At 42.7% G+C, this 12,420-nt stretch overlaps 1 protein-coding gene across 1 annotated transcript; it reads right to left on the bottom strand.

The window, feature by feature from the left end:
- Positions 1–5,748: 5,748 nt before the first annotated feature.
- Positions 5,749–12,219, bottom strand: LOC137342033 (cytochrome c oxidase subunit 6A, mitochondrial-like). The gene is made up of 3 exons (XM_068005640.1): positions 12,092–12,219; positions 8,081–8,223; positions 5,749–6,013 (listed from the first exon to the last, which is right to left on the bottom strand). The coding sequence occupies exons 1-3, from the start codon at positions 12,180–12,182 to the stop codon at positions 5,921–5,923; spliced, it is 327 nt and encodes a 108-aa protein (XP_067861741.1). The 5' UTR covers positions 12,183–12,219; the 3' UTR covers positions 5,749–5,920.
- Between the last annotated feature and the right edge of the window lie 201 nt (positions 12,220–12,420).

The following is a 12,420-nucleotide window of genomic DNA, read 5'->3' as shown; positions in this document are numbered from 1 at the left end:
TGCAGAAAGGATTTACAAACATGTTATCAGAATTGAAAAGATGCAACTATCAGGAAAGATTGAGCAGACTGGGACTCTTTTCTGTGGAAAAGAGAAGACTAAGAATAGACCTGATAGAGGTCTTTAAAATTATGAAAGGGTTCGATGGGGTGGATGTGGAGAAATGTTTTCCACTTGTGGGTGAGTCCAGACAAGGGGGCATAAATATAAAATAGCCACTAACAGATCAAATAAAGAATTTAGGATGAATTTCTTTACACTGAGAGTGGTGAGAATGTGGAACTCACTGCCACATGGAGTGGTTGAAGCAGATAGGATAGATGCATTTAAGGGGAGACTTGGTGCACACATGAGGGAGAAGGGGATAGAGGGATATGGAGGGCAGGGTGAGAAGAGGTAATTAGAGTGGGAGGAAGCTAGTGTAGAGTATAAACACCACTATGGACCAATTTTACCTAATTGCCTGTTTCTGCGTTGTAGATTCAATGTAATTCCAGTTAATTTAATTTAAATTTCCATATAATTTCTCTCCTTTATTTATTTTACATTCATTTCTTTATTTTTATCCGATCTTGCTATTATGGCCAAAAACACCGAAAGTATCAGCACAATTATATTAGTTTTTACGCCATGGGGTAGAATTTCTGCGGAGCTTTTGTTGATCTTCCACCTACGTTATCGCAGACAGGAAACCCTCCCCCCCTGTGGAAGTTACTAGCATATATAATCATCCTCTCCTTATCAAGTAGCACATTATGTACAAATATGCATACAATTGTGGAAGTTGACCCTGAAAATATTACCAACCCTCCCATTATATTTTCTAATAAAAACTTATTTAATCTCGGTAACTCAGTGACCCTCAAAATATGTTCTATGTTATGAGATAAAACAACACATTCATCAACTCACTGTGAGCAATGCCACGGGAGATCTGCTAATATATAAAAGACTTGGCTCTAGTGCATGTCCGTCACACTCCAGGTATCACCCTTCAAAGTGTGAAAAGTATATTTAAAAAAGTTCAGAGAAAAAGGCAATCATTTCATGCTGGCTTCCTCTGACCCGTAAACAGGAATTTACAGAACAACAGCCAATCTGCACACATCTCTCAAATAATTGACCTCAGCTTGTCCCTATTTACAGCAATTAGACAATGTGGCTTTAAAGGGACGCAGGTCCACCTTAGCAGCAGAATAATATACTGCACATTTAAAGGTATAATTATTGGTGTATTCTTACAGAACAATGGATCCTTTGACTAACTGTAAACAACGTCTTGGGGGCTCTGCTAGCTCTTAACTACCATTTAGTTATGAAAACAAAATAAAAGTCTTGAAAAAAATCCCAAACTGTAAAAATTGGGGGCAGCTAAACAGGGATGGATAAAAGCCACAGACCAAAGAGGCTGTTTAAAGTTTTAATCTAGATAAATTGTTAGAAGCAAACAGCAGTTACTATGAATGCAGGAAAATATGTAGATAAAGAGTTAGAATTGACAGTAGAGGAAAGCAAGTGTAGATTGGCATTAGAGGAGGAAAAGATACGAAGAGGAAAGGAACAGACACGAGGCAGAGGAAAAGGAATAACATTGGTGGAGCAGAAAGGTGTCTAACCGCCGTGGTGAGTGACAGTCCAGGTGACTCAGGCCCTAACTAGCTCATAATTTTATTAAATGTAACAATTTATTATTTTGAGGAAGAAGATGGCAAAGACAGATTCTTAAGCGCGTTTGAATTGCTGGCAAATCATGAGAGGAGTACATGTAAAAAGCTGGTTGTGTCACTTAGCAGTGAGGGAGTACTGCATTTTCTTGAGATCTGATGGATAGTGCAAGTCATTATGTACTAAAATGAGCAACTGTTGTTATTATTAGTCTCATGCTAGAAGCATATAGATGTAAATTTAAAATGTGACAGAAAATTCAGGACAGCAGGTACAGAGAGCTGGTGTTAGAAATGAAGGATTGATTGAAATTATGGTTAGAGGGAGAAAATGTGATATTTCTATGAAGTGTGCGAGTTAGTGTTAAAAGATAATTATCTAATAGCTATTAGTCAATATTCTGTGACATTGCACATGGGAGTCAAAACCAAATATAATATTCACTTGGTTAGAGGCCAGAGGATAATTGGGTACACAGATGTAATTCACTCCCCATTTTAAAGTCATAAATTCTGTCTTTATTTTTATATAATTCTTTGATTTGATATTATTTAAATAGCAAAACTTAGGGTAATTTAGGAAGCAGAGTACAACTGGTAGGAGTTTCTCGGCTGTACAGGCTGAAGAGCTGGGAGATGTAAAACTGAGGTGCTACAGCATCACTACTGGCAGGAAGGTGTAATTATATTCCCATTATAAATGTGGAGGAAGGAATTTATCATGGGAAAAGTGGACACCAAGGTGTGATAAAAACGTGACAACAGGAAGTAAGGTTTTGAAGACAGGAAGTACATGCAGATATAAGATTTTTAATATATGATTGATGATTGCTTGAACAAGAGGAGGCCCTAAGTCAAATGGCTGAGTGAGCCGATCATTTGGTGGTTAGAGAGCTCGTAGGAATTGGGAAGGCATATGTTCCACAGTGGTCAATTAATGGGTGTTGTTTTTGGATCTGAAGTTGATACCTTCAGTAGCATCAGTCACTCCCATAAGCAGTTTGAGCATTTTACTTTTATGGGAGTTGACTCACACAGTCTTGTATCTACTTGTATGACAGCGAGACCCCAGGGGTGTAACAGTGGAACTCCTTTGTGACTTGAATAGGATGGCTGTGTCTTCTGCACATGTATTTCTTAAATCTCCTTGAAGGTGGACCAATTTCACACTAGATGAGCCAAAGCTTGGTGTGAATTGTTGTAGTGAATTCTTCCCTAGTAAGACAGTAAAACATCCCAAGGTGCTTCACAGGAATATAATCGGACAAAAATTGACAGACAGTTCAATTGATACAACTTATCTCCATGTAATAACAGGAAAATAATGCATATGCTATGCTACCTCACTTCAGTTGGGTCATCTTGCTTGACTTAAACAAATTCCTCTGCACACTGCCTTCTTAAACCTGCCTTTCTGCCTCAGCTGCAGCTACTGTTATAAAAACTAGTATGCCTCTTTTAGGTGTCAGACTTTGTATTTTACTGCTGTTCAGTCAGAAGATCAAAATCCATCCAACTTAATGGGTGGGAGATATTTATCAATTACAGGCCACTAAATTGCTTATTATTTACAGTCTATGAGGAAACAACATCAAGGCCAGTTTGTTAGCATTGTAACTACCTACTGCCTCAGACCCACTTTTTTTTAAAACTTGCAGTAATACAGTATGCTTTGAGAACATAATATTCAAAGTAACTCTTTTCCCAAATTCTTTGTGGAAACATTATCAAAAAACAGAAATGTGAAAGCAGGCAATTCATCAAACTAGGAGGATGCTTGGCACCCCATTTGCTGTAGAGTGTGAAACCCAGTAGATCAGAGAGGGGTGATTCTCCAGACATGTTATAAATGCAACAAGATGGATGCAAAGCAACAAATGCTGGTGCAGGAGAGTCTAGAGTGCAGATTATTAGAAACTTTTTTGAGATACCAAGCTTACAGAATATGCATTACTCAGATCTGAATACTGTGAATGACCAACCAGCAGGCTTGTATATGAAGTGTATCTAATGTGTCTAGTAGTTTCTAGAGGGCACGAGTGCCCACATTTTGGAGGTGAAAAATATCTCCATTTTGCACGTGAGATTGAAGTAGGAGTTTTGGCATCATTACAGTTTGATGCATTTGGACAGTGTGACAAAATAAGACATTTGTGACTTGTTTCAGTTAGTGGTTGTCTATTTAAATCCATTTTATAAGCAGTTTTAAAATAAAATTGCAGTTGTTATACAGAAAGTCAGCAACAGTGTAGACTGCAGAGTCCTTGCAAAGTTTTCAGCAAGTCGCCTAACTACATGAGGCAGTTTGTCCAAGCAGCAGTCATAGACAATGCAACACCAACCAAGCAATGTCCACAACCCATTGCTTGTAGTGTACAGAATTGTGTCAAGTTGGCAGGAAAAGACAGAGCTTACCTTTATAACACCTTATCACGCCACAAAGCGGTTCACAGCCAATGAACTACTTTTGAAGTGTGATCACCATTATGTTGGCATACAACTTTTAATCCAGTTACCATTTCTAGCTACCATCATAGTGGCCCTTGATGGCTGTTTTTCTGCCTCCTGTAGGCAAATGCTGTATTCTCTGTCTGGCACTTCCTTCCTCAACATAACCCAGTTTGAGATCTGTGCAGAATAGGACTCAAATCTGCAGCTGCCGCACCCAGGGACATTGAGCATTAGTGTGCCCTCCATACTTTTAACCATAGGCTTTCTGGCTCACACTAGTGAAAATATCATAGGCTCTGGTATTTGCAGAACCATTAGGATGTTTGTTATTGTGGTTGGAGGTGGGGAATAGACAACTGATTAGTACATCAAAGTTTATTAAATCCCTTCCCCTCAGACTAGATTGAAACCTAGACACTAACCTCTTCTTGATGCTTTGAACTATTACTCAATCTACTGCCGATACAGCACTACTCTTCATAATTTAGTCCTTATTGGCACACTACCACCAGTCATAGAAGATTTGTGCATATATAAAGTTTTGTAATAGTGCAGAATAACATGAGCTTCACGTGGCTGCGCTATACATGACCTAGCAGTGCCCAATGAGACAATTTACTCTGCATCGGTTACATCTGACCCAGGAGCATTTGAGGTTTATTCAGTATCTATCATGGACAACAGCAATTCTGCAGGTTCTTGGTGGAAAAGTATGGGAACTCCTCCAATTAATCATTCAAAAATGAACCCATAAGCTCTAACAGCCTCTTTTCCACCCAAGCAAAAAAAGTATACAGATATCCTATGGGTGCTTAAAAGTGAAGAGGGTTGAATCACATGGAAATTCCCTCTTGCCAAATGCAAAAAGGAGTCAAAATTAAAATATGCTTAAGCTTTGCAAATTAACCTTGAAGATGCCTGTTGGTGATCTAGAAACCAGCAAGAAATCTGTAGCACTACAGCAAGATCAAAAATTTAAACTACTGACCTCATTTCCCAGCATATAAAATGACACACACACAAACATTACAGTCTAGTTAACATTTCTATGGCAAACAGCAAATCAGTCAGTCTTGGTTATTGACATTTTGCCCAGAGCCACAATCCCAAGCAGTGTCTTGTCCAAGAGCCATCATCAGGAATCCCATACTGCACTGTGCCTACAATTTCCCACCTCAGTAAGTTCAACTTCAATCTCTTACTGTGCACAATTGATGAGGGCAGGAACTGCTCTGCAGGAAGGGGAAAAAAAGCTATAAGACAGTTATATGATGACAGTCCAGTTTTAATAGAGCCCTTTTACTCACTTCCTGCAAGCTAGGATGGTCCCACCTTCTACCAACATTCCCTTGCTGGAGCAAAAAGCAACAAATCCCAGCTCTGTGAACATTCCCCACCCTGGGCATGTGTCCTGGCTATGAATGGAAGCCCAGAAGTTGGCTTTATTCTCCACCTGTATTACAAAATGCTATGCTCACAAAATGCATAAAACAGTCACCAAGTCAAGCTTCATGGCATATTAATTGCCTGTAATTTTGGCAGCTGGATTTCCCCCAATTGGTCATTCAATAAAGCTCAACCCATCAGATATAACGGCCCCCTCTTACTCCACAAAAAAAGCAGCAGACGGATGCAATTTTCCACAGTATATTTATTATGGTGTTACCTCCCTCAATAAAAGGTGAACACTTGCTTCATAGTTCTTTTGCCTTTATTTTTAAAATAATGCACACCACATTTACATAACTATTAGGCTTGAAGGAACGGTCCATAAACTCAGGGCCAGTCTTCTCTGCTCCAAAATTTCAGTGTTCCTCTGCATCTTCCCAGCCTGTGGGCAGAACATTAGTATGGGAATTGTGGAAGAGAGAGTGCTTTCCATCACCCCAAGGGAATGGCTGTGGATGGAATGGTAAAAATGTACATTAGTAAGACTGTTCCAGAAGGAACACAAACCAACCTCAATTTTAAATACCTGGGGTCTCATTATAATGGTGCCCGCCTCCCCCCAATCTTCAAACCCACCCTAAATTAGTGAAACCTCCGCAACAGTATGCGACTACTACACAAGAAACTTAAAGAGGATTGTGCAGCACGGTCACAGCAACCTGTAGAACGGCTCAAAATGAGTGAATGGAAGCATTATGTCGCCCCAACACCACCGTCCCTGGACTGAGGAGGCAGATATCTTGACCCTAGTTCACCCTGAAGCCAGCCACTAGGAGCAGCTATGGGTTTCCCTGCCTCCAGGTGGGGAAGCTGCAAGCCTCTGCTCTATGCTTCATTCCGGGGGCACAGCTGAGCTAGGGAACTCACGTGGCAGGTCAAGGCATAACATCTCATCCCACTGTGGCACAGCCCATGGATCCTAGTACATTTAGCCACCATATCCTCCACTCAACAGACCAGCAACTCAAGATTTTTGCTTCAGTTTTGTGTACTGAGATACTGAAATTAAGAAACTACCATCACTCCTCTCTGAATAGTGGGGTGACAGCCATTCAATTGAATGTGCTCCACAGTTTGGCAACAAGGATGTAGGGTTCTGACAGTTTCCTCTCAAACAAGGTGGATCACTCCCTCTTATCCCCCTCCCCCACCCCGGGATTGACAGGGTAGATACTGAGAGGATGTTTCCCATGGCTGGAGAGTTTAGAACTAGGGGTCATAGTCTCAAGATAAGGGGTCAGCCATTTAGGACTGAGATGAGGAGGAATTTCTTCACTCAGGAGGGCTGTGAATCTTTGGAATTCTCTACCCCAGAGGGCTGTGGATGCTCAGTCGTTGAATATATTCAAGACTGAGATCGATGGATATTTGGACACTAAGGAAATCAAGGGACATGGGGATAGGGCGGCAAAGTGGAGTTGAGGTCGAAGATCAGCCATGATCTTACTGACTGGTAGAGCAGGCTCGAGGGGCCGTACGGCCCAAGCCTGCTCCTATTTCCTATGTTCATAGGTCCAACTCTTCCCCCTAACAAGTGACAAAACTGACCCAGAAGAACACGAGAAAAATTCAATTTTCCAGTGTTCAGTCAATCAATTGAGCCAATGTAGGTCAGCAAGCACAGGGGTGATGGGAGAACAGTACTTGGTGTGAGTTAGGATACGGGCAGAGTTTTGGATGAGCTCATATTTACAGAGGACGGAAGATGGGAGGTCAGCCAGGAGAGTACTGGAATAGTCAAGTCTAGAGATTAACAAAGGCATGGATGAGGATTTCAGCAGCAGATGAGCTGAGGCAGGGGCGGAGACAGGCAATGTTATGGAGGTGGAAGTAGGCGGTGTTGGTGATGGTGTGGATATGGGGTCGGAAGCTCATGTCGGGGTCAAATAGAACGCCAAGGTAGTAAACTGTCTGGTTCAGCCTCAGACAGTGGCCAGGGAGAGGGAAGATGACTCGGGAACAGATTTTGCAGCAGGGACCAAAGTCAAAGTGTGTTTTTTGGGGGGGGGGGGGGGAGGGGGTGCTGATGATGGCAGATTTCAAGGGGAGGGGAACTGTACCTGAGAAGAGGGAACCGTTAACAATATCAGCTAACATGGGGGCCAGGAAGGGAAGTTGGGTGGTCAGCAGTTTGGTGGGAATAGGGTCGAGGGTGCAGGAGGTGGGTCTCTGTCAAGGTGAGCTTGGAGAGAGCATATGGGGAGATAGGAGAGAAACTAGAGAAAACCCAAGAAGGACACATGATAACTAAAGGATCCGCAATAGCATCTGTTCCAATAACCAATTAGTACCTTAAGTGCCAAAAGCTTACCTGCCCATCACAAAGTTTGTATTTTCCATGTACTAGTTTGCATTTCACACATATACAGGATTTTCTTCTTCAGTGATCTCATGTAATACAGAATTTGTTGCTTTACGTTTGAGCTCTTGGTGCATATGCATAATCCATCACTTTATAAACAGTACAAAATTCCTTTGCTATTAACAATCCCTTCCACAGTTGTTACAGTACTCACTTTGTTCCTGATACGGAGATGCTCATAAGCAACAAACTCTTCCTTCTTATGTGTGTGATGCTGCGCCTTCAGGTAGCAGTTCAACATACAGACACTTACGCCAGGAACAGCAACAACAAAGGTCAGGATCTTCCACATACGTGCTGGTGAAAACAAATGAACACAAGCTACAGCCAAATGTACTTGGACAAAATATCCAACCTTTTACGCATAAAGGGTGTTTATCCATTGCAACTTTAGTGTCATTACAAAGTGAGCTTTACTTTACAATGATAAATTGCAGTGTTAATCCAGAACCAGTGCCTGGACTGACATGAGAGGCACACTGAGATACCCTGGGAAAAGGGAGGGCCTCAATCTCACAATGCTTCTGTTTGACAATGCATACTGTACAATGTTAATCATTGTCAAGAAATCCCTTGGACCTTCTGGGTACTTTTAAAAATCTCACTAGATTTTAATTTAAATATTTAGAGTGTGGACACCCACCCATATTAGAAACATTTACATTTTTACTGCTGGAAGAGGAATGCTGCAGAGAGCTCTCATCTGGGCAGGAGAACTGGAGTTCCAGCCCAGCAGTGTAACCAGGGTACTGCCTAGCTGGAAACCATATTGCAGCTACTGGTCTGAGAGCAACAAAAGATTGATCCCAAGTGTGAAGTGCATGGGCAATAAGGAAAGATTAAAGATGAAGATCTCATTTGGGGTATATTAAATGGTACAGATAAACCTAAAACAGATGAGAACTTCTATACTCAAAAGAGCAATCATGGAATGTTCAAAATACAACTGGATGCTAAAGTGGCACTTCTTCTCCTGTTCCTCCTCCTCACCATCATTAACTATCCATACATTCCAAACATATTTCAAAATATGTGCTTTTAACATTTAGAAACCTGTCTATTGTCAAACATGACACAGGACACCTCAGACTACAAATGTGGACTGTATTAATATATCCAATAGGATGGAATATATCCATTTCTAATAGAGAAACATCAAAGTATTACACTTCATTGAGAAATTTTAATTTAAAAAATCAGTTTGTCCAACTTTAGTAAAAGATACCAAGTTAGAAAAAGTTAGGGTTTTGAAAAAGCCTCCCTCGTGGCTTAATTTTTAAAGTCACCACCCTTTGCATTACTAGGGTGGATAAAGGGGAACCAGTGGACGTAGTGTATTTAGACTTCCAGAAGGCATTCGACAAGGTGCCACATAAAAGATTATTACTTAAGATAAAAAATCACGGGACTGGGGGTAATATTCTGGCATGGGTGGAGGATTGGTTATCAAACAGGAAGCAGAGAGTTGGGATAAATGGTTCATTTTCAGACTGGCAACCAGTAACCAGTGGTGTTCCACAGGGGTCGGTGCTGGGTCCCCAACTCTTTACAATCTATATTAACGATTTGGAGGAGGGGACCGAGTGCAACATATCAAAATTTGCAGATGATACAAAGATGGGAGGGAAAGTAGAGAGTGAGGAGGACATAAAAAACCTGCAAGGGGATATAGACAGGCTGGGTGAGTGGGCGGAGATTTGGCAGATGCAATATAATATTGGAAAATGTGAGGTTATGCACTTTGGCAGGAAAAATCAGAGAGCAAGTTATTTTCTTAATGGCGAGAGACTGGAAAGTACTGCAGTACAAAGGGATCTGGGGGTCCTAGTGCAAGAAAATCAAAAAGTTGGTATGCAGGTGCAGCAGGTGATCAAGAAAGCCAACGGAATGTTGGCTTTTATTGCTAGGGGGATAGAATATAAAAACAAGGAGGTATTGCTGCAGTTATATAAGGTATTGGTGAGACCGCACCTGGAATACTGCATACAGTTTTGGTCTCCATACTTAAGAAAAGACATACTTGCTCTCGAGGCAGTACAAAGAAGGTTCACTCGGTTAATCCCGGGGATGAGGGGGCGGACATATGAGGAGAGGTTGAGTAGATTGGGACTCTACTCATTGGAGTTCAGAAGAATGAGAGGCGATCTTATTGAAACATATAAGATTGTGAAGGGTCTTGATCGGGTGGATGCAGTAAGGATGTTCCCAAAGATGGGTGAAACTAGAACTAGGGGGCATAATCTTAGAATAAGGGGCTGCTCTTTCAAAACTGAGATGAGGAGAAACTTCTTCACTCAGAGGGTGGTAGGTCTGTGGAATTTGCTGCCCCAGGAAGCTGTGGAAGCTACATCATTAGATAAATTTAAAACAGAAATAGACAGTTTCCTAGAAGTAAAGGGAATTAGGGGTTACGGGGAGCGGGCAGGAAATTGGACATGAAGCTGAGTTCGGATCGGTCAATGCCCTGTGGGTGGCGGAGAGGGCCCAGGGTCTATGTGGCCGGGTCCTGCTCCGACTTCTTGTGTTCTTTAGATTTGTGGTTGGGATCAGATCAGCCATGATCTTATTGAATGGCGGAGCAGGCTCGAGGGGCCGATTGGCCTAGTCCTGCTCCAATTTCTTATGTTCTTATATCATACAGAACACATTTAATAGGTGTTCAAAATCATGAAGGGTTTTGATAGTTTCTCCTTATTTACTGTTTCCAGTGGCAGAAGTGTCAGTAACCAGAGAACACAGATTGAAGGTAATCGGCAAAAGCACCAGAGGAGAGGTGAGGAGAATTTTTTTTAAAATGCAGCAAGTTATGATCTGAAAGGGTGGTGGAAGCAGAGTAACAACTTTCAAAAGGGAATTGGATAAATACTTGAAAGGGGAAAATTTTCAGGGCTACTGGGAAAGGGATGGGGAAGTGGGACTAAGTCTCTTCCAAAGAGCTGGCACAGGCACGATGGGCCAAATGGCCCCTTTCTGAGCCATATCATTCTATGATTCTATAAGGAGGATCCATTTTGATCTTTTGTTTGTTTTGTCATCTTTTTGATGCCCTCTATGATCAAATCAGCACTGACTGCCTAGGCTTACATATGAAATTGCTATTGGGCAAGTTATTAGAAAGACTACCAGCACCCAATGAACCATAACCTAATAAAAGTCAGCACCTTCAGGAGAGGGCAGATGAAAATTGGCAAAAAAGCCAATTTGTCATCCCATGTCAAGACTCCTAATCAAGGTCATTCTTTCCCATAATTGCTATCTTCATCTAGAGTCCACACAGACTTCCAGAAAGGCTCACTACATACTGATTAGGAGTTAGAATCTTGACTTGGATTTTGACCTCTGTAGCACAGGGAGGTCAAGACCAAATGTAGCCCCAAACGAGGGTCAACAAATAACCAAATCCAAGAGACACCTGGTCCATAGGAAGTAGAACCACATCTCACTGCAGGACTGAGATAAGTGAATTAAAAACGCATTTTAATTATTCCGACCATAGTCTTGACCATGCACATATAACCTTATATCAAACTCCTCGCAGTTTCGATCCAAGCTTATTTTCTGTAAAATACTTCATTCTAAGCATTGATAATCTGAAGTATATCTTGAAAACTACTCCACAGAAGAAATTCATATTTTCTTTTTGATTTGGGGAACTACTGACATCCGACCGCCATTTTAACTACGGATGCTATGGTATCAGTAATTGTATAAAATATCGGGAATCACCACAGAGATGGGCCGGGAGACACCGACCAGCACCGCGAGTCCGCCCCGGGCCGCAGTCACAGGGCGATGCGCGTCTTGAACTATCTGGTAACGGATTGAACGCCCAGCTCGGCAGCTCCCGCCCCGTCCGGAACCCTTCCCTCGCGGACTAACCTGCCGCCTGGGAAACGGAAAGGACTCCAGGCCCACGGCATCGCCCCCCACCGGGATGTTCCGCCCGGCCCACTGCGCTTTCGCTAACGGCTCTCCACGGCTGACAGACGCGGCGCTTAAAGCCGGGGTATCAGCAACCGCTCCCTGTCCGTCCACAACAGAGCCCGGGGAGGGAGGCCTGGGCCGGAGGGACAAGGTCACAGCAACTTCTCCCAGGTCCCGCTCGGCCCTTCGCGCAACCACCCGGCCGTGCAAGTCCCTCGTACAGCTACCCAGCCGCACTCACCCCCCTGGTGCTCCTCGGCACCAGCCGCAGCCGAGAGCTGCCGGGCGGCGCTAAAACTCCGGCGGAAAATCCGACCCCAAACCGCTGCCATCTTGTAAGAGAGACTGCACTGCGCAGGCGCGGGGGCTGGCGGACTTACAGCGCAGACGGGGGGCAAAGGTCACAAGAATATAAATGAATGAGGTGAATTTTGAAATATTTTTCAGAACCAGGGAAGGGGTCTGCATCCAGTAACAGTGTGCTTTGTGAGGTTGGTTTAATTTTATATTAGTCTCCGTTGTTTTAATGTGTGGTATGAGGTAGGCGGGAACAGGCGGAAGGGGGCGGGG

Source organism: Heptranchias perlo, chromosome 25, assembly GCF_035084215.1.
Source record: "Heptranchias perlo isolate sHepPer1 chromosome 25, sHepPer1.hap1, whole genome shotgun sequence".
Taxonomy (NCBI): Eukaryota; Metazoa; Chordata; class Chondrichthyes; order Hexanchiformes; family Hexanchidae; genus Heptranchias; species Heptranchias perlo.
The sequence above is the reverse complement of the archived record's forward strand: the minus strand, read 5'-3'. Positions and strand labels throughout refer to the sequence as shown.